This window comes from Haemaphysalis longicornis, unplaced genomic scaffold (genome assembly GCF_048455015.1).
Source record: "Haemaphysalis longicornis isolate Haplotype H1 unplaced genomic scaffold, Haemaphysalis longicornis Haplotype H1 scaffold_8, whole genome shotgun sequence".
Classification (NCBI taxonomy): domain Eukaryota; kingdom Metazoa; phylum Arthropoda; class Arachnida; order Ixodida; family Ixodidae; genus Haemaphysalis; species Haemaphysalis longicornis.
In genome coordinates this window covers 48,655,555-48,683,055 of record NW_027526445.1, presented here as the reverse complement: position 1 = coordinate 48,683,055, position 27,501 = coordinate 48,655,555, and the positions used below count along the sequence as shown (strand labels likewise).

Below are 27,501 nucleotides of genomic sequence, written 5' to 3'. Positions count from 1 at the left end.
CACATCAGCCGTGGGGCGCTGCCGTAGCTGCCCCGTATCGCCCTTAGGAGGTCGTCACTTCAGTCGGGTGTGTGTGTGGACGCGCGTGTCGTACTGCTTGCCGCTACCGCGGAGTGTTTGTAATCCCACGTCCACGCCATTTTTAGGCGCAGCTGTTGTAAGTTGCTCCTTCCGTTCCCAACATTTCACCGTGCTTTCGCGTTCGTTAGGCTGCGCGCGCGAAGCGAGCCTGCTTTAAACGGGGCGTAACAACAGGTGGTCGCCTTGATCGAGCGCGCAAGGCATTGTTTACATTCGCGATGCCTTGCCTCGTTCATATATCGCCCTTGATTGGTCTCTTCCTTTCCCTGTTACTTGCAGGACTGCGCAGTCTGCACGGCGAAGTTGCTGCGGAAAAATAGCGGCGCGGAGAAAGGCTGAATCATGTTGCTGAGGCTATTCAAGTGCTGTTTTCGCTTCTTCATCTACTTCGTGATCATTTTCCTGGTGTTGCCATTTATCCCGATGCCTTTTGACTTCGAGCCGGTCGCTTACAAGTGAGTTCATCTTTTTTTTTTTTTCTCGTAGTGTGTGTGTGTGTGTGTGTGACCGAGTGCGTTGCCTGCTTGCGTTGTTCGATGACTAGTTTTGCACTAACGCCTCTTTAATTATAACACTCGTGTATCAAACGACGCCTGCACCGCGAACCGTTTTTCCTGTCGGTAGTTCGGGCACTTCGCCGTCTTGCCTGCGGAGGCGCCGACCCTACGAGATCGTCTCGAGTGCTTTTGCACCCGATGTGCTGTCGGTCGATCATTATCGCGAACATCCGACGTGCTCACCCGAGCGTATGTGCCGTCGCCGGCGGCCGGCGGAGGTAGTTGGGCGACATTCATTTTCTGTGCTGTAGCAGTGTCATTGCGCAACAATGTCGCGTCGGCCGTTGGTTTTCGCGGCTTGAAACATCGGCGAACGCGGACAGCTTGACAGAGTCGCACTGCGTCAGTCGGAATGCTGGCCTGTCATTTTTAGTTTTTCTTTCTTTGCGACGTACAAGAACGGATAAACTTGAGCTCCTCTTTTGTAGCGCTTTCTATTGTCTCAATATCAAATAAATTTGGAGTTTTGCCTTGCCTTGATCATTTGATAGGAACCCAATTGATTTACAAAGCAAAACCTCACATAACTAATTGTTTCGCTGCCCATGCACCTTTGGCATGGTGTTGCATCATTCCTGTATATACATGTAAAAAAAAAATTACCTTGCATCATTCCAGCTGAAAAAATTACTTTGCTTAAAGTGATCCCTTGTATGCACCCATGCGTGAAGTTCGCAATTAGGCCGAATTTTGTTGCCCAATGTTCTCCAACATTGAGTTCCGCAATGCAATGCTCGTTTGCTCCTGCTATGACAAAACAGGTTATGCTTCATTGACCGTTCCTCTGCTAAAGCGGCGACCTGAGGGAGTTTTTTTTCTTTTCGTTTCTTTAAGCGTACTCGATTTTACTTCATCCCAAATGATTTTAATTAGGAAGTGCTGTTAGAATCTGTAGTGTAATGTGAATGCAGTCTACGTATGCGTGAAGTTTCGGGTGTTTTTTTTTTTCTGTTAAGCTCCTATAATACTATCCCACGGCTCTCCCAATGGAAGCTGCAGATGTGTCGTACGGCGCCCCCTTTTCACTGCCTACTGACGGCGTTGGCAGGCTAGGGGAAACGGAAGTCCATTTGTTGGCTTTTTACCAAGCTAATGGAGAGCCCTCAGGGCAAATGGGCTGGCAGCTGACTGTTTGCAACCTGTACCCCTGTGTCTGTGAGCAGGTGGGCTTTTGAAGGCCACTGAAGGCATTATGTGCACACGCTTTCTTTGTAATCCAGTCAGTAGCAATCCACCTCCAGGCATCTTGAAAGCTGCAACTTTTTTGTGGCAGTCCCAGTGGCGATAGAAAGCCTAAAGGAAAGCAAAGTGCTATTGCCCTCAATATTGGAGGGAAAGGAGACAACGGAACATAACTTGCTGCGAGGCTAGTTGGTCCGGAGTATTCACAGTGAAAGTTTGCACAGAACAGAACAGACGAAACAGTCCCATCCTGTCTCCCGTGCGTTCTGTGTGTTGTGCACTAACTTTTCCGACAGCTGTCTACTGGCTGTGTATCGTATCCCTATCTCGCGGCAGTGATTTCCCTACACCCCCCCTAGGGGGTGTGTAGACCCCCCTAGTTTTTCTGGACACCCCCCCTTGAATCCCCAAATTTCACTCTTGACAGTCCTTGTATGGACCTTTTCCTCCCGCACATAAACACACATATAATTTACTTTCTTCATTGATTCGATGCCGTTCTTTGTTTACAACCGTAATTTTTGCAGAAGCTCTTTCAGCATGTACAGTGCTCAGCGATTGAAACGCGATACTCGGAGCGCGTGGCTGCGGGTGCCTGTTGCGCCACAAGTGAGCGCTTGTGAAAGCGAGCTGGCGCATTGTGGTATACGATGAGGGACGCGTTCGTGACACATGCTTAGTGCATCCTGAAGACAGCCCTTCAGTGTGTGGTTCTTGGCGGCGCCATAGGGGTGCTGCATGCCATGGCTTTAAAGGGACCCTGCAACACTTGCCATCGACTACTAGTAATGTATTTTAGGATAAAGTCTATTGTCCCAGAAATCTCCTCCCGCAAGAATTATGAAAATCCGTTCACAATTAACGAAACTACGCGCGATGAGAAATCGCGCATAATCGTTCCCTCTCAACTCGACCGCGGGCAACGCGACGAAAGCTGCGCGCTCTCTCCCGGAGAGGGGGGTGGCTCGCGGCGTTCTCTTCGGCGGCCTTCGATATATCCAATGCCGGGTAGTTTTCTCCTTTTCTCCGCAACGCGGAGGGACCTATTTCCGGTCTGGTGCCACAAAAAAGCAGGCATGGGTGCCTGCTCGCAAGTGCGCGCTCGGGCTGGTATGGCGTTTTTGAAGCAATAAACGTTTGTAGTCGAGTGGTCCCGTTGAAAGGGAAGTATTGAGCTCATCACTCAAACTCCGCGCGCACTCAAAACACAAAAGAAACGGCAAAACTGTGCCTACAGGTTCAGGCATAGAAGAGGTTCGTACACAGCGATGACGTCGACGGAAATGGGAGAATCTACCCGCGAAGTTGACCAGTGACAACCGATCGGGCAGCCATGGCCTATGTGACGTCCCTCGGGCCATGCATAATGAGGACAACTGAAGAGAGAGCGGTTCGTTTTTCCGCGTCTTTCACATCGATTTGCGCGCTCACCGCTTCACGTGCACGTGTAATATTTGGCTCAGGTATTCCTGGCAGTGTAATCTAAACGTTGCGCAGGTTTACTTGCACTGTTCAAAGAGTGTTGCAGGGTCCCTTTAAAACGCTGCGCCTGCGTGCCGCGCGGCGCCGCGCCGCGTGAAGCTGGGTGAGCTGGCACCGCGCTAGTTATGAAGAATTTGAATGCGCATTTATCGCGATGTGTTATCGTGGCGCGCACGGCACGCAGGCGCAGCGTTTTGAAGCCATGGCATGTAGCACCCCTATGGCGCCGCCAAGAACCACACACTGAAGGGCTGTCTCCCGGATGCACTAAGCATGCGTCACGAACGCTCTCACCCTCATCGTATACCACAAGGCGCCAGCTCGCTTTCACAAGCGCTCACCTGTGGCGCAACAGGCACCCGCAACCACGCGCTCCGAGTATCGCGTTTCAATCGCTGAGCACTGTACATTTAAAATGGGCAATTTGGCGAGGCGAAGCGCTACAGGAGCTAATCCTGGCGTTTCAATAAATCGGGAGCGTACAATCGGTGCCTGATTTATAAGTGCTGCATAATTTGTGTACTACCTAAACATTGTTTCAAGAACTCAAATTTCGTCACTGGCCCTGGTAACAAGTTCGAAAATGCCCTTATACGTTAAAAAATGGCGAGAAATTAAAAAAAACTGAATACGGACCTTTCATGGTAAAAAATGAATTTCTCTAAATTTGTTTTTTTCTTAGATTGAATAGACAGCACCGCCTCACAGGTGATTATATATATATATAGAAAATGAAAAACATACGTCATAGGGATGAGCGTTTGGTTAACAGACGTCTATTATTTAACTAGTGGGATAAAAAAACAGCTTTTCTAGTTTATGAACCCCCCCCCCTCCCCCGAGCCATTGAGACACCCCCCCTTGTTTCGATGCCTGGGGAAACCCCTGAGATTCGCCTCTGTCCCTAAGAACAGCGCGGGAGGGGACCAAAAAAAGAAATTTCTCGTGATTGCTTTTGCCATTTCTCCCTTGTGTCCAGAAGCAAAAATAACAGCCTTCCCATTTGAAACAACACAGCCGTGAAGATAATGCTAAACTTTCATTGTGGTTTTGATTTGTTGCACTTAAGAGCGCCCAGACCGCTTGGCCAGCAGCCAAGGCAAGAATGATAGGGATCAGGGGGCTGATAACAGCTGTCCAGGGGCAGCCTAGGGGACAGTCTAGAAAGGAAAGAGTAGAATAAAAGAAAAAAGAAAGGAGTAGGTGGGCACTGCCGTAAAAATAAAGGTGGGTGTGTGCTGATTATCACGCCCAGAAAAAATAGCTTTGTTCCACTCTGGGGCAGACAAACAGGGAAAAAAGAAATCACGTGTATGCAAACGCCAAAGGAAAGTGCACTAGGGTGCAGAGCGTCTTGTGGTTCAGTTGACAAAGATCTCGCCCCAGGAAGCCAGTGGTTATTTGTGCCCATGTCACCGGTTGAGTAGTCCTGCAAATTGGAGGTTACGAATGCGGAGGGAATAAAAAGCAGTGCAATCATTTTCACTCTTCAAAAATTGTTTCCGCAAAAGCTTTAGTGTGCAGTGTTGTTGGCATACAAAGTCAGCACAGTACATTACCCGCGAAATGAGTGCAGCCACATTCATGCGGGGATTCACTTACATATATCATGCGCAACTCGCAGAAACTTAACAATGGGACAATGGTGATGTCCAACTGCTTGCATCAACACTCGTGTTTCTGTGTCATTTCAGTGATACTAGTTTGGGGCCGCTAGTATAGCATTAGCATACAGCACAGTGTAGAAGCAGTTTCATTCCACATATTAAACCTTAAAGGCCCAAAGGCAATGCATGGAGGAAGAGGCGATAGTTGTACGCAATAGTGTAGCTAAAAATATGGAGCGGATTGTAGAGAATGCGGTCATCTGCAACAAGACGCGCCTTCATTGTTATGTTACCAGGTAGGTCGCCTATGTAAATAAAAGAATAGTAGAGTGAGTAAACCTGCTCCCTGGAGTACACCAGAAGTCACACTGGTAAGAGTTGACTGAACGTTGTTAACGCAGGTAAACTGAACATGTCCTGTTAAAAATGTTTGAGCGAGTTGATAATGCTTGGCGATAGCGAGGGAGGATAATTTTACAAGCGGGTGGTTATGAGATGTACAACTGAACTTCTCGAAAAATCTAGGAATGCAGCTGAAAGTTTGTCTACGAGTAAGGCGTCTGTAAATTATTATAGCTGAGCTTTTCGTGACAGAGATTTACGAAGATGGTGTTACAAACTGTAAAACTCATTGATTCTAGGTTATTCATCAGGTTAGATGCCATAATGTGCTCAAGGAGCTTTCATAAAACTCTGATTTAAAAATTAAGGGTGGAAGTGAGAAATGTACTGACTGAACTGTTTACAGGCCATTTAGCGTTGTCCAGATAGTCTCTTGTCCTTCTCCAAGTTGCCCTATTTCACCAGGCATTGTAGGACCAGGGGTTTAAAGATCACTAGCATCGTTCAGAATCAACAACAGGTGTCACAGCAGTCAAAAGCAATGGCACCAGTACACAGGTGAACAGCACTGGTTCAGTGGTGGTTGTAGGAACATGACTCCACAACCAAAAAAACGAGTGTCACTTTGCTACTCATTTAAATAATTGAGGTAACTAACCTGAAGATTAGAAGTAAGTCGCACCATGTTGCAGCATGCGATGTTGTGCCCTGGGAAGTGAGTCATTGTCACAACATTCTCGCACTTTTGCGCGCACTGTCGAAATCAAGATAACCTGATTGGCCGCCGTCAAATCCTGTTTTTCAAAAGCAAGAAGACCAACTCGTTTTAGCAGTGACGGGCTGTTCAGCTACAGACTTGCAATTTTCCATACAAGATTTTGAAAAATGCGAGAACATACTTCGGAAAGGATGTTTCCATTTTCAGCTTCACATTAGGTTCAATGACCTCGTTTTGCTGCCTGCTAGCCCTTCTGGTTAGTTCAGACAGTGGAGTGCATGTTTTTATAACAGCTCGAGCTCTTTGCAACAGCCCAGCAACGCATCTGTTTCTTCGTGTGGAAAAAACTAGCCATGCCTTCGGGCTTTTTCAATGGTTCCAGTAGCATTGAGGGCTAAATTTCGTCACGTTTGCACGAAATGGATGCGTTACCTTTGATCTTTGTGCGCTTGTTCGGGAGTTAATGCTGCCGCCTGTTTTCATTCCCGTGACCAGTGTGACACTGCCGGAGTTCAAGGGTGCCCTGGCCCCCAACAAGTTGCTGGACAAGGTGGAGTACCTGCATCCGAACCAGCTGGTCGGCCCAGAGTCGCTCGCGGAGCACAAAGGTACGCCATGATCACGGAGCAACAATATATAGGAGGCGAAACGGCCCGTTGCGGCAAGCGCGGGCGAGTGACCGGATAATGTCGCAATGAAAACCAAGGCGGACTGCCAAGCTTCGTAGCTGCGACGGTGAAGGAGAGGGTAGCGGAACCTGATGGACGAACTGATAGCGGCCGCAATTCATTCTGTGGCTGCGCAGTGCAATGCCGCTCGCGGTGGCCGCGCCGTTTCTTCGCCCGTGGCAGATGCCGCTAGCTCAACCTCTGACGAGCACTTGTGACACTAGAGGCATTTTTTTTTTACCTTAACTGGCTGCACTGGTGCAAGCAGTGCAGCATATGTGCATTTTTTTTCACTAACTGATATCTCCAGTAGCACTTTGCACTGGTCTGCACGACACTGCACTAATCTGCACCAGTTCAGGTAAAAAAAAATGCCCCTACTATCTGGCCGCGCTAGGAAGCTCCGTTTCCCCTCCTATCTTATCCTTGCTGCTTGGCCATGATGGAAACACACTGGCAATGCACGTGCATGTAGGGTTACCACCTGCCCGGTTTCGGATCGGCCCGACCGGTTTTTTAGGCAGCGGGCCGGTGGCCGGTCCGTGCCTAAAACCGGCCGTCACTGGCCGGTTTTTTGGCCATTTTGCAACGATTACTTCTTTTATGGCACTTTATAAGCATCAGTTGAGCAACTATGACGATAAATGCGCCGACAATCTGCGCAAATACACGTGAGTAGAGAAAACCGCGGGCGAGCGGGCTCCCTGAGATGTAGCGAAACCAAAGGGAGGAACAACAAGATTAAATGCCACCGCCGTGGTGAGCAAGTGCGGTTACTTTTCAGAGCAGCATACTAACATCTCAATCAATTTCAGTACAAGTGTTATGTCAATTTTGCTCTACGAAAACGCTACAACAAATAGTATTGCATGTTAAAAAAACATGGCGTCTTTTTTTTTCAACACAAAATTCAATATTCTATATACCAACACCCCCCCCCCCCTTCCGAAGGGCCGGTTTTTTGGGGGGGGGGAAAGGTGGCAACCGTACATGCGTCTTTTTTCTTTTCTTCCTGGCATGAGATATGGCCTGATGTGATTAAGAATGCGGGGGTACATGGGAGCTTTTGGAGTATGCTAACAATCCTCGTGTTGTCTTAAAACGTACAATTGGGCCGCATTGTCGCTGCAATATGCGGAGTAGTTGCAGAACGTGGCAAATAGTGGATGTCGCGTCTGTGATTATTATTAACTGGGGCACATATTTAACTAAAACCGCTGGCACGCTTGGGCAGTAATGCTGGCTTTTCGTGCTTGGTACCTGAGGTGCTCGTTCAAACATACCTGGTTGTCCCGTCCAGCCGGTCCAGTTATCTAGTACAGAGCAAGCTGACGACAGTTTTGCGCATGAAGTGGAGTCGACGACAAGCGAGTGAGCTAACCTCACAGGTGATGAGATCACTCACTGTTGTGTACTGTCGTGTCTGTCATGGCATTCTGAGCTTCTGTGTCCCTGATACATAAGAAGGAGTCGATAACCTACCCTGTAGTGTGAATTGTTGCACCCCAATGAGTGTGGTCCGCTTCTGGTGGTGTTATAATTTCTGCGCTGCTTCACTGGCTTGCTTGCAATAAATTGAGCACATCACGCTGCGTGCAGCATAAAGGCATTGTGCAGCTGAGCCCAGTGATAAGGGTTCGATCTGGTCGAAATCAATTCGGAGCCCTCCCTTGCGACATGCCTGTTGCGCAGGTGTAGATTTGGCGCATTAAACTCCCAAGATTTGGATTTTATTTGCAACTGGTTGCCAGCTACAATGCGAAAGCGCTGTGTGTATGGCGTGACTTCTCACTATAAACTTGCAGGGTCTAGCTAATTATCAGGCACCATTTCTGTGGGTGAATGTTTCCATTGAGTGTTCTAAAGTTTGCGTTTTTTGGAGCATCATGGGTGCTCATGTAACGTTGCGTCAGCTATGAATGGGCGCGTTGCTTTAGAAATACATGTCGGACTTGGGAAGCAAAGATTGCAGACTCTCAAGTCAGTGTTAGGAAGAAGTGGCAGTCCTTCAATTACCTACTACAAGGGGCCACTCAGTGGGATGCTGCTTAGGAAAATACCGCACTCACAGTTATAAAACGTTTTAAATCAGCAAGAAAGAAGTCGCGCTTTATGCTGTTTGTGATTAATTTATGGAGGGAAAAAAAGTTGAGCGGAGTTTGTAAACATGCACTATTAGTAGTGCACGAAACGAGCAAAGCTGTTTCAACGGATTTAGTAGAAATGTTAGTCTGTTAGTTTTGTCCGCTTCGTACAAAAACCAGCACGAGTATTTCTGAAGCGCTTCCACTTTGAATGCGTGTGCATTTGTGTCGCAAAGAAGCAGCCAGTCAGGTCCCTGAAGGGTGTGTGTAGGGAATGCAAAGTGCCTTTCATGTCTACAATTGCTCTTTCTTCTTTCAAGTTTAATTGTTATGACTAGTAATATCGCATGACAGTGTCATAATAACCTCCCCCGTGACAATGGAAAGCACATTTCTAGCAAGAAATCAAAATTTCCAGCTTCATTTCTGACTAGATTTATAGATTCTTGCTGGAATCGACAGCTTCTAACTAGAAAAGTTCTTAGTCTAGCACGAGAGGATTATATCCAGCTTGCAGGTTTTTTTTTCCTTCCAGCTGGACTGACAAATACTAGGTGGAAGGAATTGCTGCCAGCCGGAACAAAATCTCAGTCCAGCTAGAAATGAGCTAGAAACTGAATTTCTACCCTGAAATTCCACCTATTTCTAGCTAGAAGAAATTTATGGTTTAATAATCCAGCTAGAAAAAATAATTTTTCCACCTGGGCTGTCAATTTTGCGAGCAAACATGTGATGAAGTGGGCAGTGCCCAGAGCTTGTACCTTGTTGTACCTGGCACATTTTTCTTACCAGTGTCGTAGCGAGAAGCTCGGACCGTGTACCCATTGACTGAGCTTGCCTTTCTCTCTGCCCTCTTGCAGGCAGCATCTACACGGGCATTCTGAGTGGCCACATTGTGAAGATCACCGGAAACAAGGTCACTTCCGTGGCCATGTTTGGCAAGAAGTGTGGTGAGTGACCACCGGGGTCTCACTTGGCAATGGTGCACTTAATAAACGGACTCTGAATGCTGCTGCTGATGTAGAGCGGGCTGGGTGTTCTACCCCTGTGCACAGGTGTTGCTGATTTGGAAGTGGAGTGTCGTGGCTGCGCTTAAAAACATCGAGTCAGTTCTGTTCGATGCACGTCGAAAGAACTCCGAGTCGTCCGAAGTAATCCAGAGTCCTCCCATTACCACATATTTCTGCTTAGATTTTTTTTTTTTTTTCCATTCATTCTTGAAGGTTATGAAAAGCTGTTCATAGGGGTGCGGAACGACGACAATCATGTTGAGATGACAGCGTTCAGTGAGGAAAAAAAAAAAAAAAATAAAAATAAAACAGAGTGAGAAAAAAATAGCGAAACAAATGAGGATGCGGCAGATTGGCTATGTGCGATGTCTCCGAAATCTGGGAGGGAGCGTTCTTGTGTAGAGAATCACCAGGCGCCATGTATTGCTGGAACAGATGGGATGTGGCTGCTGCTTGATGCTGTTTCTTCTACAGCAGCTCCTCTTCTGCTTGCACTGTTGCAGACCACCTTTTTATGAAGCTAGGAGCAATGAAAGAAGAACGAGGAAGTAGAGAAGGAATGCTATCGCATTAAAAAGCTTGAGGAGCATGGATTTCAGAAACACTGGGAGAGAAGTTTGAAGTCTAGTTGAGCCTGCAAGGGTAGTCAGTACAATGAATTGTGCGTCTGTGTTATGGATGAAATGTTTTGCAGTCGGAACTTCAAGTCTGAGATTGGGCTCAAGCGTTAAAGGACTAGTTTAAAAGTGGAGGTGGGGATCAGAGCAAACTTCCTTATTTCTCATCATAGTGTAATTAAATTTGGTAAGCACCTTCAAAAGCACTCCTAATAATGATATTAAAAGTTTCATAATGATACCTTCAGTAGTTTTTGTGTTACGGAGATTTACATGTTGCCCACTTGTTGAAAGCCTAGTGAAGTGACGAAAATGGTAGGAAGTTCTGAATACTTTTAAGTTGTCAAAAGAACACTACAGGGTATGACATTCTTTAATTTTTTTTAAACCCTGCGTTTTTTTTTTATATGCAGCATTATTTTCACCTGTAACCATTTGGACACAACTACCATTGGCATAAATACTAAATAAAAAAATAAGAAGGCCATAGACTGAAAATCAAGAAATGTCATCCCTGCAGAACACTTCAAAGATTTAAAAAAAAAGCAAACAGGAGCAAAATCTGTCCAGTGGTTGCGGTGGTATCCTCTCCACGAGCAAAAAGGAATGCCTGAAATGCATTTTTGAGAAAACAGCTCTCAAAGTTTACAGAGCACTTGATGTCCCTCCGAAGGCACCGGATGCATAGTCCTTGCTGTCCTTGCTAGAGAATGACCTCGTGGGCTTTTGCTCCTTGATATGATGTGGCGTCGCGAAAATGGGTGTTTTTCAGTCATCGCGATCGGTTTCGCTTCCATCTCCGCTGACAAAATAATTTTTTTAACGCCTTTAGAGGCTGTTTTTCAGCACGATTTTTTAATACAGCCTAGAATAAGAGTTGTGGAAGCCAAAGTAGGCAGTTTTTTCCAAAAATTGATTTTTTTTTTTTTTCACTGATTTCCGCAACCCGATCTCCGTGTCCCCCCTTAGGCCATAGCTTGTATTAATATTGCAAGGCTGACCACAAAGGCAGACATCAAAGCAGGCACTTTCTTGCACCCGTCCCCTTCAAGGTTTTCCCTGTCACTGTAAACTCTGCCCGTGCGTCCTCTCTCAAAGATGTGCTGCTAGTTTTGTGAACTATCCTTGAAAGGTGGTCGTCTCACTAAACCAGTGACTCTCTCTCTCTCTCTCTTTCTGGCCGCAGAGGGCCCATGGGAGGAGGGCATCTGTGGTCGTCCGCTTGGCCTGCGCTTCGACAAGGAGGGCAAGCTGTACGCCATTGACGCCTACAGCGGCATCCATGTAGTGGACGTCACAAAGGGTGAGCTCATCTTGCGGACCTTTGCTGGCTGGGCTTTAGGTATCGCCAAGTTGAAGATGGTCCAGTATGTTTATGCGATCGTTAATTCTGTAGTGCTTAGAATCTGTCTGCGCCAGCGCCATCGGCCCTGAATACAGTGCTGACAAAATGCCCCTGGCTGGAAAGCTAACGTAAATTTGGCTCATTACTCGTCAAGCTCTGTTATAACAGGCATTGACGAGTAACCAGCCGGTTCCTCCAATCCTGAAGCACTATGCTGTTTCAGGATTGGAGGTATCGACTGGTTTATCACTTCAGAAGTGGCTTTGTTAGGATGCAAACCATCATTGACGCTATGAAACCAACGGCAGAAATGTTTTTCAGTCTATCTTGCTATTGTGGAAGCGGCACTGTGGAAGGTAAGTAAGGTTTAAAAAAAGTTGAAATTGGAAAAGAGAGGGAGACTGGTAGACGGAGAAGATCTGTTAGATCTATAATTATGTTCAGATTGAGGATGTTTCCGTCTTGCACCGGCATATAGGGGTGTGTATGCATTCTTTTGGAAGGCTGTCGGTAAAAGGAGCACGAAAACAGCATACAGCTTTGCTTTGGTAAAAAAATTCGGCAGCTCATACCTCACGATAGTTTCATTGCTGTCATCGCTGAGTAATCAGCACTTAAAGGGGTGACTCTCAAACTAGCCATTTACTTTGTTGTAGCGTGCCGTGGTAGGGACCCCCTGTTATATATGTCAGCGAGCAGCCGAATACGGGCAGTCAATACCCTGACTCGACACTGTTGTGAAGAAACTGGAAGTTTGGAATTGCTGATCAAGTCTACTATATACCCTAGCAGGGCATTTTAGCATGTAATAACCCTACACTGCGTGACGGTGTAGCCACAGTCTTATGTTTTTGTTTCGTGGGATGGAACTCACTAGAATTGGGTCACTAGCTCGTTGTGGTGGTTCAGTGGCTAAGGTGTGTTGCTGAAGTCAAGGACGTACGTTTGATCCTGGCTGAGTGGCTACTTTTCCGATGGAGGCGAAAAGCAGAACCGCTTGTTGAGATTTTGCCGCATGTTAAACATCCCTAAGTGGTCGAAATTAATCTGAAACCCTTCACTATGGTGTGGCTCATAGCTCAAATGTAGCTTTGGCGTGTTAAACCTCCAAAATGTGGACAAATAGGGAATTTGGTGACTAAAGCTCACCTAAACCTTGAGTTCCCTCTGGAAAAAAAAAGAAAAGAAAACAGTTGGCAGGATTTGTCTTAACTCTTTTGACTTCAAACTCAGTCATGCTGTTGCAAGAGGCACTAAAGATTGTGCCTCGTTGCGTTTGTTAATCGCGTTATCGCCAGAAAAATCTTGTTTTCATTGAAATGCCGTGAGTTTTAGGTCCGCAAATGTATTTCAATAATGAGTTTATTTTGTTGTTGGTTGGCATCAGCACATCATCACACAAAAATTGAATGCGGAAGAGTAGCTAATGAGTCGTCACGCATTCGTTTGTTTTGTTTTCCTAATTACGTTGGTTATTTGATAGAATTTTGGGTTGAAATCTGCATGGGTGTTGTCACCAAGTACGCACTGTTGGAAGAAGAAGCACCGCCGTGGGTAGCTTCTTCGTAGAGGTCCAAAGAATAGTTCAGCTTAACCTGTATGTTTGATCACCTTCGTTTAGGGGCAGCATGCACTATTTTCATGTAAACTGGGCTGAGGCGCGAGTGTAACCAACATGGATAAAGTTTTTTCAAGCACCAGGCATTTTAAAGCGAAAGCTTTCTTAGTGGGACTGACGCTGCCCTGTCAAAAAACTAGTGCATTTCCCCATAGACGGGTTAGTCGACTGAAAAGCTCCAATAATATCTCTGGATGCACAATGTGTGCGTGAAACTGGCCTTCCATTGTGTAAAAACGGTTACTTGAAAATTGCAAAAAAAAAGGGGATGGTTCTACGAAAGACAATACAACATCGATCATGAAGAAGAAAGGGTACGATAGTATTTCTTTATCTCATAAATCACATATCGGTACACATTTCGATCGTTCGTAAATGCATTTACTTAGTGCGCGAGACATCGACGCATGGGTTTGTCCTTGGTTTGCGATCTGGGTCTTTAAAGGTTTGACCGTCGATTTACCTAGTTTCAGCGAAGGTTTTGATGCCCTTTTGACACAGTTTTGAGAGTTATAAAGCTTTTGTGGTTCTCTCAACTTTGTTTAGGAAGGGGGGGTAAAGTTTTTATCTTTTAGTGGTAACACGAACAGTTGATAGTTTGGTAGCGTCTGTGGTTTCGGGAATTGGGAATGGTGGAGTGCTCAAGAATATTATGCAAAAAATGTACGAGCACCACAATTTTAGTTCGCCCTTCCTGAACCGGTGTTTCCTTTTTTTCTTTTCACTTCAAAATTTCACGTGCCCTTGTCAGTTCCCATAATGCACTGCCAACTTGGCACCTTGTGTTTCCGCATTTTGCACCTTCTTCTTCTCTCCTGGGAGGGCCCAGGCACTCGCGAGTGAATTCTGCTCTAATTTGCGTCAACATAAACGCAGTGGTGGACTACAGCTGTACTGCCTTTCAAAAAAGAAAAAGAGTAGAAATCGAGTAGTGCAAATATACCAGTAGACCGGCGATGACACGTGCTGCCCCCTAGAGGCAGAACTGTGAACTGTGTGGCAGGAAGTGATTGACCGTGCTGTCCACCCAGCCATTCACCACCACGACGGTGTAGCTCTAGCGATCGCCATCTCTTTTTCCCGCTCCAAGGCTTCATCACGCCCCTGGTGCCCACGGGCATCGACATCGAGGGCCACCCGCTGAAGCTGCCCAACGACCTGGTGCTGGACGCGGAGGGCAACGTGTACTTCACCGAGTCCAGCACCCGCTGGCCGCTCAACAAGATCATCTTCTCCCTGCTGGAGCACGACAGCTCGGGCCGCGTGCTCAAGTACGACGCCAAGACCAAGCGCACGCACGTGCTGCTCGAAGACCTGTACCTGCCCAACGGCATCGAGATGGGCCCCGACGGGGACAGTCTCATCATCGCCGAGCTGGGCAAGCGTCGCCTGCTCAGGTGAGAGGCCATTCGTGGAGCTGCTGCTTTTGCTCTGCCTGGAGGACGTTTTGTCTTCCAGGAGCATTCTTTGGTTAGGAAAGTGTCGCCCTCTCTACAGGCAGCCTCTCGAGCGGGTGTCCATTGGATGTCCCTTGGATGTTCCTTGGATGTCCATTTTCAGGCTCTGTTGGCAGTGATATTGTGTTCCAAAATAGGTACAAGCCAGGCACTTGCGGTGCGATGCAGCAAGTTGATTTATGTCTCACACCCCACCCATAAATTGACATAAAAGATGCAGGGCCACCCTTATTTACGGGAAGAATGTGTAAAACTGACCAAAGAAAACATTTTACGCTAAAAAAATGAAGGGCTTTGAAAAAAAATGTTCGCATCTGAAGCTCGAGCCCGGGAAGTTCGTTTGAAAATGTGGTTTTACGCCTAGGCTACTGAGTCAGAACAACGGATCTCTTTTAGTACTTGCATAAAATAACAGATGGAGTGTTCCAAATGAATCAGTAGATGGCGATGGCACTGGGTGCGCACAGGAAGTGCTGGTCCTGTACCCACCAGGGAATGGAATCTCGCTTCCAAGATGGCGGCACCACTGCTGAATAAACCCTCACGGCTCCCACGCTTATTATTATTATTACTATTATCATTGTTCTTGTTGTTGTTGTTGTTGAGCACTGTTATTACAATTATTCTACGTGCCATATTTGTGCGAAATGCGACCGGGTGTTGCATAAAAAGAGCGACCTCACCAACGAACACCCCCCCGTCCGTGCACCGCAGGTACTACTTCCGCGGGGCCCACCAGGGTGACCTGGAGGTGTTTGCGGACAACCTTCCTGGGGAGCCAGACAACGTGCGTCGCAGCCCCCGAGGTGGCTACTGGGTGGCCTTTGCCTTCGGCCGCGCGCAGGGCTCGCCCGCCCTGATGGACCACCTGGCACCCTACCCGCTGGTGCGCAAGTCGGTGGCCCGCCTGCTCTACCTGCTGGGCTCCACCCTCAAGTACGCCACCACCCTCTACGACTGGGTGCCCCTCAAGGATGTCGCCGCTCGGGTGAGTGCGCCACCCTCAGGTTGGTGCCCGAGGATCGACTCGGTCGGCAGTACTAAAGCAGAAAGTTTGGAAAGTTGGTCGCTAACCAAGGAATTCATTGTGCTGACGAACGTCGAACAGGACTGAGTGAAGAAGACATGAAGTGAACAGTCGAAATGTGCCCGCCACGTTGGCTCAGTGGCCAAGGCCAAAAGTGTGGCCAGGGTGGATGTTTCGGTGTCGGAACAACCCCCAAAATTTTATTTGGGGCTTTTTTTTTTTTTTTTTTAAGGGCGAAAGTAGGACCTCGCAATGTCCGTGCGGTTGTCTGGAGTTGTCCGTGCGCACAGCATTGTAAGCCATCTATCGAGAGCAGCGCACACTTTAGTACCATCCGTGCGCCATCCGGAGAGAGCGCCGCAAACTGCAGTAGCAAAGAGCGCGAATTTAAAATCACACACCTCCACACCGTGAACGACACAGAGGGTGCGATGTACTGGGATGCGAATTGTCTTTCGTGTGGTGCTTGTCATTTACAGTGCATTTACTGCACCGCAAAATCATTTAAAACTCAGAGTGCATCAGCACGCACGGACGATGACGCTCATCACACAGGCAATGCACAACTTCCATCCCAGTGCTTCGCACACTCAGCATTGTTCACGGCGTGGAAATGTGTGATTGTTTTTTTTTTTTTTTTTTTTCAGCCTTCTTTTAGAATTTTTTTTCTGCCCATGCTTTTTACACACTTCATCTATAAATTTAAATGTAAAAGCGAGAATAAGATAAGAAAATAGAAATAAGGTATTGTTTGGGGGCAGACTATCCTTTTTAAATTTCTTTACCAGCAGGGTACAATGCCCTACGAAACAAATTTCTGGCTACGCCACTGGCCAAGGCGTTGTGCTGCTGAGCCGAAGGACATTACGGGTTCGATTCCGGACCGCGCAGCCGCTTTTCTGATGGAGGTGAAAAGTGAAAACACCAGTGTGTCGAGATTTCAGCGCGCGTGAAAGATCTTCTCAGGTGGTGGGAATTAGCTCGGAGCCCTTTGCTATGGTGCGCCTCATTGCCCAAGTGTTGCTTCAAAGCATTGAACTCCTCAATCAATCACGGCAGAAACGTGTGTTATGTCTCTTCTTCACTTAGTACTGATATTCCTTTTAATCGGAAGCATTCTTGACTGGAGGCGCAAACAGCTTGCAAGCAGAGTTCTTTGGTAAACACCAGTTGTGAAAGTCCACTTCAGAATGCGGCCAGTTCTAGCACCTCTGCTTCGTCATCAATGAAGAAGAGAGGGTGTATTGGCTCGGCACCTAGGGAGCAAAAACTGAACGTTGCTTGACATTCACTTGTACTACCAAAACTCCGTCCTTGGTTGGTTCCACTGCTGTTCATTTTGCTCACCCCCCTGGCTTCGAAGCACCATGTTTCTGCGCGCTCTAAAATGATTGAGGATGTTGCCAAGAGGAGAAAACGCACATGGATGATGGTTGGGCAGTGGATATCTAGAGTGGCAGCGAAGTACCGTAACCATGAAATGTCTAGTGGCACACATTGAGCTTGGTGAAATGATCAAGAGCACGGGCATGTGATTACGCATCATCGTGGGGTTCACCAGATCTCCTGACGACCTAGCTTGTACTCGGGACTTAAAAGTCGCCAAGCTGGCTCAGCTGAACTCCACCACGGATCGCCGTCCGGCGTACCAGTGGAAAACAGCCAGGAACGCACAACAACGACGGTTTGGCCAAACCCGCGTTTATTGGATACTTCAACAACGTTGCGGGGCGCTTCGCTCATCCTGACAAAGCCAGCTGGCCAAGATCAGGAGAAAGGCGCAAGGAGGCAGATGAAGGAAGGCAAAATCGAAGCACCCGTACTCACGTCTGCATTCCCGAGTGTCCAGATCCAAAAGACGCCTTTTCCCCATCCTGGCCCCCCAGACTGGCTCGCCGAGTCCCTGACAAGCCGGTCACGTGAGGGGGTCAGACGTGCCACCGCCACGATCCAGCTGTACCACGGCAGGAAGTGCTTGGCCGCCGGAGGACAAAGAGGAACCCTCTTCTCACCTCGGCGACAAGCTGCGAGGAAAGGGGAACATGGCAGAACTCCGCGCTTGCCACGGCATGTTCAAGAAAGGCCTAAAAAAATCAAGGTTTTATTCACGAGTAGTAAAAGGCCAGATAAACAACAATGCATTTTCTTTGCTTTTCTTTGTATCGGATCGCTGGAATTTGGATGGTACAGGTGTTTTTAATTATTCCAAGAGATCCGTATTGTCATCCTTTCTGCATCGAGATGCCTGTGCTTCACTCAACTGATGTTAGCAATAAACTGCAAGTTCTTATAAACTCGCAGTATTATCGCATTCCACAGAAAATGTGCCCTAACAATAATGAATGAATGAATGACTTTATTTCAGGCAGGAGGCTATAAAAGAAAAAAAAACTACAGCATTGCTGTATTATCTAATTTTAACGATAATGAAGTGCATCGGAGGTAAGGTAGTCCGACGTTGCCAGAGGTTTTGGAAACTATACCAGCCGCAGTGGCTCAGAGGCTCAGGCGTTGTGCTGCTGAGCCTAAGCACGTGGGTTTGATCCGGGCCACGTCGGCCGCTTTTTGGATGAAGGCCAAAAGTGAAAATGCCCGTGTGTCAAGCTTTCGGCACACATTGAAGGGGCACATGCGTCTTTAGGACTGAAAAATTGCCCAAAAAAGCTTTTTTTTTTTAGGTATCACTTTTCTCTTAATTAGCACAGTTTCTCCTCCAAAAATTCTGTACTTGGAATGGTACCAGGTACTTTAAAAAGCCATAGAGGCCCGATTTGAACAAGAAATTAACGATTTTTTTAATAATTCCCCACTTCTTCGCCACGAGTGGTATCACACTGATAGGTATATTCGATATGTATTCTCGAGAGGTATAATCCAGCATATAGTGCAGCCAGGAGGATCATTTTTTTGCACTGTGAAGAGGGATGTTTAACTCTTTCGTTACCACGCCTATTCAAATCGATCACCGGTGATCGATGATTTATATGGCCTATTTCGACATGTTGTAGTCGTTTCTCGTACACCTAATGCAGCCAGTGATTAGTCTAGGCATTGCCCTTTTAGAATCAGTTTAAATTTTCCCGCTCCGGCGACATTGAGATTTTTGGCGGCGTTTTTTGCGAGCTGAGGTGCGCGTGTTTTTGACGAAGGGGGCGTGGCTGCTGCACTTGAGAAAAAAGGATGCAGGTCGTGGTTAGGCTGCATTACCATAATATTTTTTTTGTCAAAAGGCTCCTGGCAAGTCAAATACCAAATAATGGGGTCAGCTTTGTAATCCGACAGCGTTGAGAGGTGATAATTACTTGAAAATGGCTCCAGCTATTCACTAATGATCTTTGGTTCGGACAAAGGGCAGCTTTATTCTCCCAAAGCTTATTTCTGATGGTCCCCCGCATGTCTAGCAAGTGTGCCTGACATTTTCAACCAGTTTCCAGCAGTTTCGGTTTCGTTTTCGCATTGCGAAATTCATATTTGGCGCTACTACGCAGTTACCCAACTACAAACTCATTTTCCATGGCGCCTCCGTTGCCCGCTACTGCTGCTCAAAACAAGCATGCCGCTCGCGCTTCCACTTTATCTACGCCTTGCTTCTACGATAAGAGCTTCCGCTGAAAGTCAAACGATAACATCAAGTCGTCGGGTATCAGTTCAGACGAGGAGAACGCTTCCAATTGGCCTTGAACACCGCCAGCTGTTCACCGGCCAGTTTCGGTTTCATACGAGGGTATTTCCGGAAGTCTAGTGTCGCTTCTTAGTAGTACTGTTTATTCTGACAAAGTCTCCAACAGCCTTGTATTTGTTTCTTTTCGAAATTGTTAGGTGGCGCTGCAATGTAGTAGGCTCGTAGTGCTGAACTCGCTTCACAGCCCGACAGCGGCTTGGTGAAAGCTTGCTAGGCATGATTCTAGCGCATCGTACCTTATTCCTGCAAGCAGGGCTACCATAGTGAGTCAGAACATGATAATAAAACGCAAATGAAAGTTCTGACTGATGAGCGATCATCAGAACGTCAACAAGCATCCACCAAAGAGTTTGGTTCTCAACTCCAAGCGGGTTTTTTCACATCGCTTGCTTGCCTTCAATATTGTGCCGGTCATAATCATTGACAAGGTGTTTTTACATCTCGTGGAGGCTAATTTGGGCCTTCAATAATGTCAAACCACCAGATTTCTTCTAGAGAACTATCCAAAATAGCAAAACTTGAAATAGAGGTTGGGCTTCACCACAAGGCATGGACACCATGTCGGCTAACATTTTCTTTTATATCTGACAAATTGTACTGCGCAACTCAATTTTTTTTCTAGGACGGGTTTTTGAAATGTCTACCTACAAAATGTATATTCTACATTTTTTCTACTACACGTGGTTTATTATACACAACTTACTTTTTTCTTTTTTCTTCGACGCGCGGACAAAAATTTCGAATTCGATAATTTTTTTCGGAATCATTATTTAGGAAAACATTAATAAAACTGGTGTCGTTGGAAAGCGCGTGGAATAATCTGCATTGTGTGTGACTGCAATGTGTGCCTAACCAATATGTATAGCACAAAAAAATGTTTTGTTAGACCCTTCAAAATTGGTCAATTTCCCGCGGTAACGAAAGAGTTAAACCATGCAATAAGTAAGGGAAGAAGATTTCGCACTTTGTGTTTCAGTAGTTGTTTAATTAGCATTATTTCTAATTGGTTAGCAGGAGTACTTCAAACCTAGAAGGTAGAATTGATGTGAACTTCTATGTGATTGCAAAACAAAAAAAAAACTGCTTCCCACATTTCATTCTCCACAACTTTTGGTATGTATTTCATGCCTTGGTGGTAATTTTTTGTTGAATAGTGTTTTACCGATTGTTCTCAAGAACAATCAAGGAAGATGTTTAATTACTCCACAGACTAATTACCTCACATCAAAACTAATTGAATATTTCAAATCAGCTAAAAAATCTAAACAAGCCCATAAGTTTCATCAACATTGGTTGGAAAGCAAAAAAATGTTTCTGAGACCAGTATGCCTCCTTAACTCTTTCGCTACCGTGCCTATCAAAATCGATCAATTTCATCGATACTTTAGGAGCGCCTTTTCATAGCATTCGAGGCGTTGCTCAAACAAGTAAAGCTGTTTGGAGTTAGATCAGAAAATGACCTTTCAAAATCATTTTTGTTTTCATTTTTGCAACGGAAACGTGATTTTTGACACGCTTTTGAACCACCTGGGTGTGGAAAAGGGGCGTGGTCATCGCGCGTCACTGCTACCAATGAAGAATGCGTGCCACTCGTAATTACGTTGCACCAGCATTTGTTTTGGCGTGAATGGTGAACCAGCAAAGGATTTTCAATCGTCAGGTTCGCGCTCTGACAGTAATAATCCCAGAAATTGGCTGAAAATGTCAAGCAGTGCCTGGTTGCAAAGCTACTTTATGATTTTAGGCAGTTTTATTGCCTTTGCGCCCGTTGTTCTAAGTTCTGTGGTAGTTCTACTTACCCCAGGACCATTCGCAAACAGTTTACAACAGTTTCGGTTTCGTTTCTGCATCGCGAAATTCATATTTAGCGCTACTACGCAGTTACCCAACTTCAAGGCTACCTGCCATGGCGCCTGGAGCGTCCGCGACTGATCCTCGAACAAAGCATTCCTGATTACCCCCCACCCTAACCCGATTTCTGCGATAAGAACTTCAGATGCAAGTCAAAAGATCACGCCCAGTCGCCAGATATCTGTTCCGCCGAGGACAGCGCTTCAAACCGGCCTTACACTGCCAGCTGTTCGCCTTCCAGTTTCGTTTCCATGCGAGGGTATATCTGGGTGTCTAATGGTGCTGCTTAGTTGAACTGTCTATTCGGACGGAGTCTCCGATAAGTTTTTGTACTGTTTCGTTTAAAAAATGTTAGGTGGTGCTGCAATAGAGGAGGCTCGTTGTGCTGATCTTTTTCATCGCGCAACTGCTACTCGGCCAAAGATCGCAGGGCACGATTCTAGCGCATCGTACCTCATTTTTGCGAGAAAGGCTACAATTGCGAGTACGAAGATGATAATAAAGCTCAGCTTTATGTTTTCAGAGATAACTGACCGTGAACGTCAACAAGCATCAACCACGGCATTCTGTTTTCAACTTCATGCATGGTTTTTTTCCGCATCCATGCTTGTCCCAAATATTGTGCTCGCTGTAAATGCAAAGTCACTCATTGACAAGATGTTTTTACGTTATGTGGGGCCAAATTGGTGCCTCTGATGATGACAAACCACCAGATTTATTCCAGGGAACCACCCGAAGTTGCACATTTTGAATTGGAGGTTGGGCTTCACCGCATGACACGAGCACTGTGTGTGCTAACATTTTTTTTTTTTTTTTTATATCTGACAAACTGTTCCTCGCAAGTCGACATTTTTTCTAGGGCGTGTTTTTGAAATGTTTCCCTACAAAATGTATATTGTAATTTTTTTCTGCTACGGGTGGTTTGATATACACAACTCCTTCTTTATCATTTTTTTCGACAACTTGACAAAAATTTTGATTTTGATTTTTTTTTTTTCCACAACTATGTTGTATAAAAACATTTAAAAAACTGGTGTCATTGGAAAGGCCGTTAAATATTCTGCATTTTGTGTTCCTGTAATTAGTGCCTAACCATTTTTTTTTAGCAAGAAAATTGTTTTCTTGGACCCCTAAAAATTGGTCAATTTTCCGGCGGTAGCGAAAGAGTTAAAGATCCCCAGGTGGGGGAAATTAATCCTGAGCCCTCCTCTATGGCGTGCTGCATAGCGCAGGTGTTGCCGCAGCGCATTAAACCCCACAATCATTATTTCGTCTAACCTGCAATCGAAGACAGCACAGGTGTCTAATGAACCAGTGAAAGTTTGACATGGCCAGAGGTTTATAAAAACTTAGTGAGCGAGGATAGCAAATGGCTAGGGGCCCAGGTGCCCGAGTAATGAACGCTGTCGGCCCACATCACGTTGACCGCTCTTTCCCTCCTCCCCCCCCACCTCTCCAGATCGACAACGGCTGGATCCTGTACGAGATGGTGCCCAAGTACGGTCTAATAGTGGAGTTGGACGCCTCAGGGAAGATCATCCGCAGCCTGCATTCACCCTCCAAGAAGATCCACTTCATCTCCGAAGTGCTCGAGCACGACGGACACCTCTACCTCGGCTCCTTCCGCAACCGCTTCCTGGGCAGAGTCAAGGCGTGAGGGACGGGCCACGAGTAAGCCGAGCCGAGCCGAGCCGGGCACAAAGCCGGGCTGCTGCCTGGGCATCTCGTGGTGGCTGAGCAGTCGCAAGACGTCTTCCTTCTATCGCTGGCACCATAGAGTTTCATACTAACATATACTAGAGGGAAATTTGGCGCCACTGTCTAGGGGAGCTGCGCTTCAGCGAGCGTTCCGTCATGTACCGGGCAGGCACGTTCCACTTGTCCTTGGCACAGCTCATGAACAGGCTGAAAAGTTGGCTCTGGCTGGAAAAAAAGCTGTAGAAGGTTCATGAAATTTGTGTTGTTATTATGAAATTGAACCTCCAGAAAGATTGATTTGTCAGTGATTCATGTGCGATGAACAAGAAAAAAACGTCACCTTTTTTTGTTGATTTTGGCTTTGAGACAAAAAAGAAGAAGACGTAGCCAAGCCAAGTAGGCGAGGAACGTCGCTAGCGGCAATGGCGCCGCCCGCGGCGGCCCGCGACTGCAGCGACAGATTTCCCTCTGGTATATATTAATGTGAAACTCTATGGTTGGCATGGTTCCCCAATCTCCTTAGCTGGTTGACGTTGCCAGCACAATGCGAGCCCTTTTTTTCTCACATAAAAATGCAGCTAAAAGGGCTGTTCTGTGTTGGCAGCATGGAGAGGGCTTGCATTGCTCTGACCCTTGCCCCACCTATGTGATATGCATTTGATCGACGTTGATCGCAGGTTAAGGGGGCCGTGAAGACGGCATTCATTCTTGTTTCATTTGAAAGGTGAATCTGGCCTCTGATAACGCGTTCAACTCTATTTTGGTCCCGAAGGACGTTGTTTTTGCCGAGAAAAGGTCACTGATACCGACACACCTTCAACTATCCCGCTAGAGGACATCGGCACTGGTGTGGCTGAATGGCTACTAAGAACGGAGTAATCAGCGTGTTAACTTAGTTGGACGAAGCGCACGAAAAGCAAGTCATTGTGTCTCAGCATTGATTTGCGCTTGTGCACCTAAAACAGATCTGCAAACGATCGTCTTGAAATTTTGTTCAGCTTAATTTCTTTTGTTTCTGTTGAAATTGGTGTGATTGTTGTTCGCACGTGGGAAGCTTGCGAATGAACCAAGCCTGTTTTTTGTCTTCACAGTCCCTCTGAGGGCACATAAGTGTGATGGCGGTCTTTAGGTTACAACTTTTGTGTTGGTTAAGTACAAGCACCCGGAGAATGGATAGGATCTTGTTAAGCTGTCTGGCTGGGAGCAACATTGTTTATTTCTTGTTCGGCAAGACTCTTTTAAGTGGTCGTTATCTTTCAAGCGTTGGAAAAAAAAAGGCATTCTTGACATTGTTGGCACAACCGGCAACTGCCTAATCTACCAGGGAGACCTTTTTGTCGTTGTTCTGTTTTATAAGATTTTTCTGTGTTTACAAACGTTTTGCATCTTTTATGCCCAGCTAGGTGTCCCAGACCCCTCGCCTCTGTAGACCCCGATTGCTTTTACTCCAGCCTTGGAGAGGTTACATGTGAGAATAGGTTTTCAGCACAAAAGAGCACTTTAGTCTGCAATTAAAAGAAAAAAAAAATTAACGGGACCTCTCTTTTCGAAATGGGTTTGCATGAAGCATTTTGCAGCTGAAAGCATTAGAGAACTGTGTGTCTTTAGACCAGTTGTTGGGAGAAAAAATTCAAGCATTTTTTATTACATGGCATTCTTTTTTTTTTTTTTTTGAACGGTTGACTCTTGGCGCTAATTGTCATCCCACATCTGCAAAAGTGAATTTTTTTTTAAACACTAATACTCTTTTGATCTGGGGTGGCAATTGTACATGCTTTCTGTTCGGCTGCGCTACTCTACGCGCATATGGTTCATCTGTGATTGTCATCGTCGTATCACGCCACTTTCTGGATGTCATCACGTGACATCGCACTCTTCGCTTTGTTTCCTCACTGACAATTGCGGGGAAACTAAGTCCGCCGTTCGTAGCAGTTGCATAGCGAGCTGCGACAGCCTTAGTTTTGTTTCTAGCTTACAATTGAGTGCAACATCACGCGAGTGGTCTCCAAGAACTGCTTTGTAAGCATCAACAGTTCACAGCACACACGACTTAAAAAATTAACCGCAACCTCTGCTACGGCGGTAATCGAAGTAACGTAGCTGTTTCTGCACTCTACTTAAAGGTTTCATACAAATGGAGCCATTGTTTCGAAAGGGTGATTTCAGAAATAGCTTCAATGACAAACCACATACGAAAGAAAGAAATTCCCCAGCAGCGGCGCAGTGTGGGACTTTTAAACGCGAGGACGGTGTGTTTTAGAACCCCTATAACGTGCTTTGAGCTGCCTTTCTATTGTGGAATTCCTCGAAACGAAGCTGTCGCTTCGTGAATGTAAAGTTTGGAATTTAAGTCAAGGGCAATTTGGAAACATGGCAAACTGGGCAGTCTTTGTTCTTCTTCTTCTGCTAATACTATTGTGTTATCTTATTGAATCACCAGTTGGGAACAACGGCTGAGAATAGTGGCCGAAATGCTTATCTCTCCTCGAAACGATCCTCCACCAATCTAGCCTTGGGGCGTCTCGCTTTTTCCCGCAACAGCTGTAGCGGGGGCAATGCTCGCACATTGCAGCGCCACCTGCCGCAACAGTAGTGGCTTCCGCGTGTGGTCGGGAGACATTCCCGGATCTTCCCTGTGGGCATTGCATTGTTGCGTGTTTTGGTTATCCAGCCTGTGCACTATGCGAGTGCGTGCGATTCCATCGCATTTGTTTTTCTTCCACTTTCTTTAGCTTTTTAGTTTTGAACTGTACAATGATTTGACGCACAGCTGCGACCTTAATTATGTGGCAGCGGGTAGGCGCGTCAGGCCTGCGACGGCCTGAAGGCCTCCCTCTTATTTCCCTGTGCAAGCGCGTAGGTTTCTGTGTATCTTTAGAGCTGTAATAGCCGATGTTGTAAGAAGAGTCTTGCTACGGATTCAGTGTTGGCGGAGAGGCCGAATACAACAAAGCATTGTCCCCTTCGCTCTGTTGCGGATTTGCTCAGGTCAGTCAGTTATGCACAAATTACCATTTTTCAGCTGTTTGCAGACTGTTTTTTAAAAAGAGCAAAATGTTTTAATCGTTTTTCTGGAGAGGAATTGGTGTTGCTATCCAGTAATTTCAAGCAATAAGTTTGTGTCATGGTTCTCAACGTTTTCGTGGTTCTTTTGAGCATTGCGATTTTAGTCTCAATTTTATCTTTGGTGGAAGTCACGGAAGGGTGACTAATATCTACATTCTTTTACTCCCAATTTCTTGTTTTTAAATTTCGCACAATTGCATGCCTTTTTTTTATTGAACTATAAGAGTGTGCAGAGGTTATTGCAAAGCATAATAGTAGCAAATATCACGTTGTAGTCGCAAAAACAAGCAAGAGAGAGAGAAGTTTCAAAATGAGGTGTGTAAAATTAGGTACCCAGCTGTATTTGTGCACTTGCATTTTGTTTGTATGGCTATATTTGTGCTATACACTGAATCTGTATGTTGTCATCAAGTGTTAGCAATTGCTTATAGCTGTGTCAGCAATGCAGCTAGCTTGATCTAAGTTTATTCGCTTAAGTTGTTGGCAAGAACTCCAAACCCTCCACTGCCCCCCCCCCTGCCCCCTCGCCACTAAAAGGACATTTCAAAAGGCATCTATTGCTTCTTAGAGCTTGTTTTGAAAGGGCATTTTGTTCTGTGCTTAAGTCAAGCAAGTACTAAAACTTGGCGATAAAAAAGTATAAACCACAAAATTGGGGTCTTTATGTGTGTATTGAGCATCAAGGTGTGCACTGTTGTGAAGGACAAATAATCTGCTGGACCATTCTGTAATATTGGCTGGACTCTCTTACATGCCTGGAACAATTGTGTTAACTCTTTGTTGTGTGCGCAGGACTGTTTTGGGAATTTTTTTATGAAAATTGGCTTGTGTTTGCACGGCAATCAAGAGAGTTTGTTGTGCCAAGAGGTGTTTGAGGTCCACATTTTGTACAAATAGATGTTTTATTAGGGCAATTGCTAGAATTGTGGTGCATTGACACATTCCGAACTGCCTGTCTGAAGGGTGTTATTCCCCCACCCCCTGTTTTTTTCCTTCTGTCTTCTACATTTTGAAATTTGTGTATTTACAAACTGAAAAGAAGAATATATATACTTGGGTTCTTACTACTGTCTTTGTTTTGTTTTTTGAAAAGCCTCTTGCTGCCACTCGATTACAACACATTTGGCAAGAGCTTTTGTTGTCATGCAATAGCATTAATTCCCTCAACCAGCATTGAGTTTTAATAGGTATATTAATATAATATTATAACCTTGCAGTGATCACAGAGCGATTTAGGACACTGGTTTTAAAACAACTTTTTTTTTTTTTTTTTCAAGTAAACTTCGTGAAACTTGTCAGCCTTGCTGCTTTTTTCCCACTGATTTCGAGTATGCCATTATTTTTTTCAGCTGCTCAATTAGTTCCCAAGATAATTACAGATAATTAGCCAGTTTTGGTCAAACAATAGA

At 45.9% G+C, this 27,501-nt stretch overlaps 1 protein-coding gene and 1 long non-coding RNA gene across 2 annotated transcripts; one reads left to right on the top strand and one right to left on the bottom strand.

Moving 5' to 3' along the window:
- Positions 1–27,156, top strand: LOC144150002 (adipocyte plasma membrane-associated protein-like). The gene is made up of 8 exons (XM_077681774.1): positions 1–157; positions 361–536; positions 6,465–6,577; positions 9,582–9,671; positions 11,535–11,651; positions 14,402–14,708; positions 15,483–15,756; positions 22,788–27,156. Exons 2-8 carry the CDS (start codon positions 424–426, stop codon positions 22,983–22,985), a joined length of 1,212 nt encoding a protein of 403 aa, XP_077537900.1. The 5' UTR covers positions 1–157; positions 361–423; the 3' UTR covers positions 22,986–27,156.
- Positions 4,201–6,530, bottom strand: LOC144150003 (uncharacterized). The gene is made up of 3 exons (XR_013318406.1): positions 6,402–6,530; positions 5,910–5,959; positions 4,201–4,731 (listed from the first exon to the last, which is right to left on the bottom strand). It is a non-coding gene; the product is annotated as an uncharacterized LOC144150003 (long non-coding RNA).
- Positions 27,157–27,501: the final 345 nt, after the last annotated feature.

Coding starts and splice junctions, on each gene's coding strand:
- LOC144150002 (XM_077681774.1), top strand. CDS start 424: ATGTTGCTGAGGCTATTCAAGTGCTGTTTTCGCTTCTTCATCTACTTC. Junction 9,672..11,534: donor CATGTTTGGCAAGAAGTGTG/GTGAGTGACCAC, acceptor TTCTGGCCGCAG/AGGGCCCATGGGAGGAGGGC. Junction 14,709..15,482: donor GGCAAGCGTCGCCTGCTCAG/GTGAGAGGCCAT, acceptor CGTGCACCGCAG/GTACTACTTCCGCGGGGCCC.